Genomic DNA, 9,955 nt, shown 5'->3' on the forward strand with positions numbered 1-9,955 from the left:
GGAAAAGCACAGCAGTTCAGACAGCATCCGAGAAGCAGTAAAATCGACGTTTCGGGCCTGGTGAAGGCTTTTGCCTGAAACGTCGATTTTCCTGCTCCTTGAATGCTGCCTGAACTACTGTGCTTTTCCAGCACCATTCTAATTTAGACTCTGGTTTCCAGCATCTGCAGTCATTGTCTTTACCTAGAAATTTCAAAAGGAGATCCTCAAGGGTAGTAATATCTGGATTACTCCCGGTGCTACGAGCTAGTGAGGGCAGGAATAGGAGGATAGAGCAGATGAATGCATGGCTGAGGAGCTGGTGTATGGGAGAAGGATTCACATTTTTGGATCATTGGAATCTCTTTTGGGGTAGAAGTGACCTGTACAAGAAGGACAGATTGCACCTAAATTGGAAGGGGACAAATATACTGGCAGGGAAATTTGCTAGAACTGCTTGGGAGGATTTAAACTAATAAGGTGGGGGGGGAGGGTGGGGTGGGGTGGTGGTACCCAGGGAGATAGTGAGGAAAGAGATCGATCTGAGATGGGTACAGTTAAGAACAGAAGTGGGTCAACAGTCAGGGCAGGCAGGGACAAGGTAGGACTAATAAATTAAACTGCATTTATTTCAATGCAAGGGGCCTAACAGGGAAGGCAGATGAACTCAGGGCATGGTGAGGAACATGGGACTGGGATATCATAGCAATTACAGAAACATGGCCCAGGGATGGGCAGGACTGGCAGCTTAATGTTCCAGGATACAAATGCTACAGGAAGGATACAAAGGGAGGCAAGAGAGGAGGGGGGTGGCATTACAGTTGTGCTGAGGGAGGATATTCCTGGAAATGCATCCAGGGAAGTTATTTGGGTGAAACTAAGAAATAAGAAAGGGATGATCACCTTATTGGGATTGTATTATAGACCCCCTAATAGTCAGAGGGAAATTGAGAAACAAATTTGTAAGGACATCTCAACTATCTGTAAGAATAATAGGGTGGTTATGGTAGGGGATTTTAACTTTCCAAACATAGATTGGGACTGCCATAGTGTTAAAGGTTTAGATGGAGAGGAATTTGTTAAGTGTGTACAAAACAATTTTCTGATTCAGTATGTGGATGTACCTACTAGAGAAGGTGCAAAACGTGACCTACTCTTGGGAAATAAGGCAGGGCAGGTGACTGAGGTGTCAGTGGGGGAGCACTTTGGGGCCAGCGACCATAATTCTATTTGTTTTAAAATAGTGATGGAAAAGGATGGACCAGATCTAAAAGTTGAAGTTCTAAATTGGAGAAAGGCCAATTTTGACGGTATTAGGCAAGAACTATTGAAAACTGATTGGAGGCAGTTGTTCGCAGGTAAAGGGATGGCTGGAAAATAGGAAGCCTTCAGGAATGAGATAACAAGAATCCAGAGAAAGTAAAGTCAGGGTGAAAGGGAAGGCTGGTAGGTATAGGGAATGCTGGATGACTAAAGAAATTGAGGGTTTGATTAAGAAAAAGAAGGAAGCATATGTCAGGTATAGACAGGATAGGTCGAGTGAATCCTTAGAGTATAAAGAAAGTAGGAGTTTACTTAAAAGGGAAATCAGGAGGGCAAAACTGGGACATGAGATAGCTTTGGCAAATAGAATTAAGGAGAATCTAAAGGGTTTTTACAAATATATTAAGGACAAAAGGGTAACTAGGGAGAGAATAGGGCCCCTCAATATCGGAAATTAAAGACAGTAAGTACCAAAAACTTTCATGTACTTACCCCCACACTCCGGATTCCTCAACTGTTCCAGAATCTTCCATCGGCCTCCGAAATCAGTCTGGCGCCATTACGCACGCGGCCGCTACATCGCCCGCTGCAATACCTGCCGCCGCCGCTGACGATGACATCACCTCCGCCCCCACCGACCTCGCAGCCTCCGCGATGGCCGCCCAGACAACCGCCTCCGCGATCACCATGAAGACAATCGCCGGCAGATTCGCGACCTCCACGGCTATGGGGAATAACTCTGTCTCTGCGGTCGCCGCAGCCACTTCCGCCACCACTGACGTCACTAACGCCGCATGTGTCTCCGCCCCCACGCCGATCTCCACGCCTAACCCCGCCTCCCCGGTGAGTTCCGTCACCTCGCCTAACCCCGCCCCTTCGCCGATCTCCGACTTCATGCCTAACCCCGCCCCCACGCCCATCTCCGTCACCACGTCTAACCCCGCCCCTTCGCCTATCGCCATCACCACGCCCGACCCCGCCCCCACGCTGATCTCCGTCCCCGCCCCCAGACCTAACCCCGCCCCTACACTCAGCTCCAGCCCCACACCAGGTCCTAGCTCCCAGCCCTGCCGTGTTTTCACTATCCCTCCAGACCTATCCCTCTCTGAGGATGAAAGATCAGTCCTCAGCAGAGGCCTCACCTTCATTCCCCTACGCTCCCGGATTGATGAATTCAACACGCGGCGTGACATCGAACAATTCTTCCGCCGCCTTCACCTCCGTGCCTACTTCTTTAACCAAGACTCCCACCCACCCTCTGACGACCCCTTCTCCCGCCTCCAACACACCCCATCCACCTGGACACCCCGTGCTGGCCTCCTACCTGCCCTCGACCTCTGCATAGCCAACTGCCGCCGCGATATTAACCGCCACCTGAACTCCCCCACCCCTCTCACCCACTCCAACCTCTCACCCTCGGAATGCGCAGCCCTCCACTCACTCCGTTGCAACCCCAACCTCACTATCAAACCAGCAGACAAGGGAGGCGCGGTAGTAGTTTGGCGCACCGACCTCTACACCGCTGAGGCCAAACGCCAGCTCGCAGATACCTCCTCCTACTGCCCCCTTGACCATGACCCCACCCCCCACCACCAAACCATCATCTCCCAGACCGTCCATAACCTCATCACCTCGGGGGATCTCCCATCCAGCGCCTCCAACCTCATAGTCCCACAACCCCGCACCTCCCGCTTCTACCTCCGGCCCAAAATCCACAAACCTGACTGCCCCGGCCGACCCATTGTCTCCGCCTGCTCCTGCCCCACCGAACTCATCTCCGCATGCCTTGACACCGTCCTGTCCCCCTTAGTCCAAGAACTCCCCACCTACGTTCGGGACACCACCCATGCCCTCCACCTGCTCCATGATTTTCGCTTCCCCGGTCCCCAACGCCTTATTTTCACCATGAACATCCAGTCCCTGTACACCTCCATCCCCCATCACGAAGGACTCAAAGCCCTCCGCTTCTTTCTTTCCCGCCGTACCGACCAGTACCCTTCCACAGATACCCTCCTTCGACTGACTGAACTGGTCCTCACCCTGAACAACTTCTCTTTCCAATCCTCCCACTTCCTCCAAACGAAAGGAGTAGCCATGGGCACCCGCATGGGCCCCAGCTATGCCTGCCTCTTCGTAGGATATGTGGAACAATCCATCTTCCGCAACTACACTGGCCCCACCCCCCACCTTTTCCTCCGCTACATCGATGACTGTATCGGCACCGCCTCGTGCTCCCACGAGGAGGTTGAACAGTTCATCCACTTCACCAACACCTTCCACCCCGACCTCAAATTCACCTGGACAGTCTCAGATTCCTCCCTCCCCTTCCTCGACCTTTCTCGTTCTATCTCAGGCGACCGAATCAACACGGACATCTGTTCTATCTCAGGCGACCGAATCAACACGGACATCTGCTACAAACCAACCGACTCCCACAGCTACCTGGACTACACCTCCTCCCATCCTGCCCCCTGTAAAAACGCCATCCCATTCTCCCAATTCCTTCGACTCCGCCGCATCTGCTCCCAGGAGGACCAGTTCCAAAAACGCACATCCCAGATGGCCTCCTTCTTCAAGGACCGCAATTTCCCCCCCGACGTGGTCGACGATGCCCTCCACCACATCTCTTCCACTCCCCGATCCTCCGCCCTTGAACCCCGCCCCTCCAACCGCCACCAGGACAGAACCCCACTGGTCCTCACCTACCACCCCACTAACCTCCATGTACAGCGCATCATCCGCCGCCATTTCCGCCACCTCCAAACGGACCCCACCACCAAGGATATATTTCCCTCCCCTCCCCTATCAGCATTCCGTAAAGACCACTCCCTCCGTGACTCCCTCGTCAGATCCACACCCCCCACCAACCCAACCTCCACTCCCGGCACCTTCCCCTGCAACCGCAGGAGGTGCAAGACTTGCGCCCACACCTCCCCCCCTCACCTCCCTCCAAGGCCCCAAAGGAAACTTCCATATCCGCCACAGATTCACCTGTACCTCCACACATATCATCTATTGCATCCTTTGCACCCGATGTGGCCTCCTCTATATTGGGGAGACAGGCCGCCTACTTGCGGAGCGTTTCAGAGAACACCTCTGGGACACCCGGACCAACCAACCCAACCACCCTGTAGCTCAACATTTCAATTCCCCCTCCCACTCCACCAAGGATATGCAGGTCTTTGGACTCCTCCATCGTCAGACCACAGCGAAACGACGGTTGGAGGAAGAACGCCTCATCTTCCGGCTAGGAACCCTCCAACCACAAGGGATGAACTCGGATTTCACCAGTTTCCTCATTTCCCCTCCCCCCAGCCTGTCTCAGTCAAATCCATCAAATTCAGCACCGCCTTCCTAACCTGCAATCTTCTTCCCGACCTCTCCGCCCCCACCCCAGTCTGACCTATCACCCTCACCTTGACCTCTTTCCACCTATCACATTTCCGACGCCCCTCCCCCAAGTCCCTCCTCCCTATCTTTTATCTTAGCCTGCTGGACCAACTTTCCTCATTCCTGAAGAAGGGCTAATGCCCGAAACGTCGATTCTCCTGTTCCCTAGATGCTGCCTGACCTGCTGCGCTTTTCCAGCAACACATTTCCACCCCTCAAAGATCAGCAAGGCGGCCTTTGTGTGGAGGCACAGAAAATGGGGGAGATACTAAATGAATATTTTGCATCAGTATTTACTGTGGAAAAGGATATGGAAGATATAGACTGTAGGGAAATAGATGGTGATATCTTGCAAAATGTCTAGATTACAGAGGAGGAAGCACTGGATGCCTTGAAACGGTTAAAGGTGGATAAATCCCCAGGACCTGATCAGGTGTACCTGAGAACTCTGTGGGAAGCTAGAGAAGTGATTGCTGGGCCTCTTGCTGAGATAGTTGTATCTCGATAGTCACAGACGAGGTGCCAGAAAACTGGAGGTTGGTAAACGTGGTGCCACTGTTTAAGAAGAGCGGTAAGGACAAGCCAGGGAACTATAGACTGGTGAGCCTGACCTCGGTGGTGGGCAAGTTGTTGGAGGGAATCTTGAGGGACAGGATGTACATGTATTTTGAAAAGCAAGCACTGATTCGGGATAGTCAACATGGCTTTGTGCGTGGGAAATCATGTCTCACAATCTTGATTGAGTTTTTTTGAAGACGTAACAAAGAGGATTGATGAGGGCAGAGCAGTAGATGTGATCTATATGGACTTCAGTAAGGCGATCAACAAGGTTGCCCATGGGAGACTGGTTAGCAAGGTTAGATCTCATGGAATACAGGGAGAACTAGCCATTTGGATACAGAACTGGTTCAAAGGTAGAAGACAGAAGGTGGTAGTGGAGGGTTGTTTTTCAGACTGGAGACCCATGACCAGTGGAGTGCCACAAGGATCGGCGCTGGGTCCTCTACTTTTTGTCATTTATATAAATGATTTGGATGCGAGCATAAGAGGTACAGTTAGTAAGTTTGCAGATGACACCAAAATTGGAGGTGTAGTGGACAGCGAAGAGGGTTACTTCCGATTACAACAGGATCTGGACCAATGGGCTGAGATGTGGCAGATGGAGTTTAATTCAGATAAATGCGAGGTGCTGCATTTTGGGAAAGCAAATCCTTAGCAGGACTTAAACTTAATGGTAAGGTCCTAGGGAGTGTTGCTGAACGAAGAGACCTTGGAGTGCAGGTTCATAGCTCCTTTGAAAGTGGAGTCGCCGGTAGATAGGATAGTGAAGAAGGCATTTGGTATGCTTTCCTTTATTAGTCAGAGTATTGAGTACAGGAGTTGGGAGGTCATGTTGCGGCTGTACAGGACATTGGTTAGGCCACTGTTGGAATATTGTGTGCAATTCTGGTCTCCTTCCTATTGGAAAGATGTTGTGAAACTTGAAAGGGTTCAGAAAAGATTTGCAAGGATGTTGCCAGGGGGGTTGGAGGATCTGAGCTACAGGGAGAGGCTGAACAGGCTGGGGCTGTTTTCCCTGGAACGTCGGAGGCTGAGGGGTGACGTTATAGAGGTTTACAAAATTGAGGGGCATGGATAGGATAAATAGACAAAGTCTTCTCCCTGCGGTCAGGGAGTCCAGAACTAGAGGGCATAGGTTTAGGGTGAGAGGGGAAAGATATATAAAAGAAACCTAAAGGGCAACTTTTTCATGCAGAGGGTAGTACGTGTTTGGAATGAGCTGCCAGAGGATGTGGTGGAGGCTGGTACAATTGCAACATTTAAGAGGCATTTGGATGGGGATATGAACAGGAAGGGTTTAGAGGGATATGGGCCGGGTGCTGGCAGATGGGACTAGATTGGGTTGGGATATCTGGTCAGGTTGGACCAAAAGGTCTGTTTCCATGCTGTACACCTCTATGACTATGACTCCACTGTTATTTTAGCATGTCGTCCAGTTCAAGTAATTCTTGATGCTGGAACTGAGGGACACTGTGTCCCGACAATGTGGTTTGCTTAATAATGAAGGCTATGCATCAGAATAAGCTGGAAAGATATTTTTGAAATTGGGACTGCAGAAAATCAGTGTGCTGCTGTCAGTCCCAAGGTTAAGCAACTGTCCAACGTGAAAATAGTAACTTCAGCTGTTCACTGTTGAGCTACTTAGCAATGTATGAGGCTGCTTTTGTCAGGGGTGGTTTGACATGAAGGGAGATTTGATATGCAGCATTCAAACAATAAAACTGGCCTTTGTAGTTAAAGTAATCGTAACTTTTTTTTAACAAATGAACAAATGATAGGAGTCTAACATTTCCCCCTCAGTACCTGACATACAAGGGGAATGGAGCTGATGGTTGCATAAGAAATACGAGGGAGAACTCATTGTCATTGCCAGGAGGTGGATTTTAAAAACAAGGAGTCAGGGTCATTCATTATTATTGCGGGTGAGGTTTTGATCAATAGGAGAGAGAAATGCAACCGAAATGATGAGTTCCCAGACTGGGGCAATTTGAACTAAAACAATGCCCCCACAGACTTTGTTTCAGTTCAAGACCCAGGTCTTAATCAAATCATCGTAGAATCCCTACAGTGTGGAAACAGGCCCTTCAGCCCAATAAGTCCACACCGACCCTCCAAAGAGTAACCCACCCAGACCTATTGCCCTACATTTACCCCTGACTAATGCACCTAACCTACACATCCCTGAACACTATGGGACAATTTGGCATGGCCAATCCACCTAACCTGCACATCTTTGGACTGTGGGAGGAAACCACAGCACCTGGAGGAAACCCAAGCAGACACTGAGAGAATGTGCAAACTCCACACAGACAGTCGCCTGAGGCTGGAATCAAACCCAGGTCCTTGGCACTGTGAGGCAGCAGTCATAGCCACTGAGCCACCATGCTGTCTCTTTACCTGTTGCTAGTGGCAGACTCGTGTTCATTGACACTGCAAAGTGAATCGTTGGTGAGCCTTGACTACGAGTACTGGCATCTCCATTGCACTGTGGAGCTGAGTTGAATCGTGTTCGTGCTTAGCATTATACATAAATGCACCCACTTTCCGATAGAAGTCACTGGATGGTGAGAAAGAGGGTAACTATGGCTAATCCCTCTAACTTTCCTAATCTTCAGGACAGTTATAGTGCCTTGGCTCAGATCATTCAAAGGTAGCACAGATCAGGAATTGAGTCTTTTGATCTGAAAGGCAAATCTCCTTATTCAATATGCCATCAAGAAGGCAATTTATACTTTGTGCAGCAGCACAGGAAGTATAGTTTTAATGAATAAGAAACGTAAAAAATCATGAACGTATATATTTTGTTATATCATCAGTGGTGCCACTAATCAAAGGTGACTCTCTGATAAAATCTGTTGGTTGAAGCACTGGACTGAAATACTACTCTGTTTGATGTGAAGCAGGAGCCTGTGTCTGCAGTTCCATTGCCCTTCAACTCTCCTCCTTCTTCACCATCATACCAAAAAAATCAAGCAGTAAGTGGAGATGGGAGACCAAGATTTGGTTTTGATCAAAACCAAACAGGTAGGTTAAAGCTCTGTGTGCTTGTTTATGAAGTGGAAAGGTCTTCCACAAGGATTGAATGACAAAGCGTTTTATTTTCATATTTAATCTTTTTTTTCTCTGCCAGAATCTGTCAGAAAAATCTGATGTTGTTCTGGGTACCCATGTCATAATAAAAATAATGCTTGAGGAAAATAATGCTCTCTCGCTTTTCTCTCTCTCTCTCTCTTGCTTTTCTCTCTCTCTCTCTCTCTCGCTTTTCTCTCTCTCTTGCTTTTCTCTCTCTCTCGCTTTTCTCTCTCGCTTTTTTCCTCTTTTTTTCTCTATCTCTTTTTCTCCTTCTCTTCTCTTCTCTCTCTTTCTCTTCTCTCTCTTTCTCTTTTCTCTTCTCTTTTTCTCTCTCTCTTTCTTTTCTTTCTCTCTTTTTTCTCTCTCCTTTCTCCTCTCTCTCTCTCATTCTCGGTCTCTCTCTCTTCTCTCTCTTCTCTCTCTCTCTTCTCTCTCTCTTCCTCTTCTCTCTCTCTCTTCTCTCTTTCTCTCTCTCTTTTTCTTTCTCTCTTTCTCTCTCTCTTTCTCTCTTCTTTCTCTTCTCTTCTCTCTTTTTTCTCTCTCTTTTTTCTCTCTCTCTCTTTCTCTCTCTCTCTTTTCTCTCTCTTTCTCTTTCTCTCTCTTTCTCTTTTTCTTCTCTTCCTCTTCTCTCTCTTTCTTCTTCTTTCTCTCTCTCTTTCTCTCTCTTGTTTTTCTCTCTCTTTTCTCTTCTTTTCTTTTCTCTCTCTCTTTCTTTCTTTCTCTTCTCTCTTTCTCTCTTCCTCTTCTTCTCTCTTCTTCTCTTTTCTTTTCTCTCTCTCTTTTTCTCTCTTTTTCTTTCTTCTCTCTCTTTCTTCCTCTCTCTTTTTTCTCTCTCTTCTTCTTTTCTTCTATTATTTTCTCTCATCTTTTCTCTTCTCTCTCTTTCTTTCTCTCTCTTTCTTCTCTCTCTCTTTCTTTCTTTCTCTCTCTTTCTTTCTTTCTTTCCTCTTTCTCTCTTTCTTCTTTCTGTCTTCTTTCTCTTCTCTCTCTTCTTTCTTTCTTCTCTTTCCTTTCTTTCTTTCTTTCTTTCTCTTCTTTCTTTTCTTCTCTTCTCTCTTTCTTTCTCTTCTCTTTCTTTCTTTCTTTCCTCTTTCTTTCTTTCTTCTTTCTTTTCTTCTCTCTTTCTTTTCTTCCTCTTTCTTTCTTCTCTTTCTCTTTCCTCTCTCTCATTCTTTCTTTCTCTTTCTTCTTTCTTTCTCTTCTGTTTCTTTCCTTTCTCTCTTCCTCTTTCTTTCTTTCTTCTTCTCTTTCTTTCTCTTCTCTTTCCTTTCTCTTCTTTCTTTCTCTTCTCTCTTCTTTCTCTTCTCTTTCTTTCTTTCTTTCTCTTTCTCTCTTTCTTTCTTCTCTTCTCTTCTCTCTCTCTTTCTTTCTTCTCTTCTCTCTTTTCTTTCTTTTCTCTCTTCTTTCTTCTCTTTCTTTCTCTTCTCTTCTCTTCTTTTCTATCTTTCTCTTCTCTTCTTTTCTTTCTTTCTTCTCTTCTTTTCCTTCTCCTTTCTCTTTCTCTTCTCTTCTCTTCTCTTCTCTCTTCTTTTCTTTCTCTTCTCTCTTTTTCTTTCACTTCTCTCTATTCTTTCTCTTCTTTCTCTTCTCTTCTCTCTTTCTTCTTTCTCTATCATCATTTTTCTTTCTTATTCTTTCTCTTCTCTCTTTTTCTTTCTCTTCTTTCTCTCTTCTTTCTTTCTCGTTTCTT

General features: G+C 47.3%; 1 protein-coding gene across 6 annotated transcripts in view; it reads left to right on the plus strand.

Annotated features, from left to right (window-relative positions):
* Positions 1-9,955, plus strand: part of reps2 (RALBP1 associated Eps domain containing 2) — a 213,418-nt gene that overhangs the window by 98,895 nt on the left and 104,568 nt on the right. For 5 of the 6 annotated variants that reach the window (XR_015758764.1, XM_087992410.1, XM_087992409.1 and 2 more), the window contains one exon: positions 8,094-8,217. Coding sequence is in view for 5 of the 6 variants with exons in the window: in XM_087992410.1 (XP_087848536.1) it covers positions 8,094-8,217 (124 nt within the window). In the remaining variant the exon portion in view is untranslated. The remainder of the gene's footprint in view (positions 1-8,093; positions 8,218-9,955) is intronic. The other variant, XM_087992408.1, reaches the window with a different exon arrangement.

The sequence above is a fragment of the Chiloscyllium plagiosum genome, unplaced genomic scaffold (assembly GCF_037043375.1).
Source record: "Chiloscyllium plagiosum isolate Xiang-an unplaced genomic scaffold, Cpla_swu_hap1 HiC_scaffold_12, whole genome shotgun sequence".
Taxonomy (NCBI): domain Eukaryota; kingdom Metazoa; phylum Chordata; class Chondrichthyes; order Orectolobiformes; family Hemiscylliidae; genus Chiloscyllium; species Chiloscyllium plagiosum.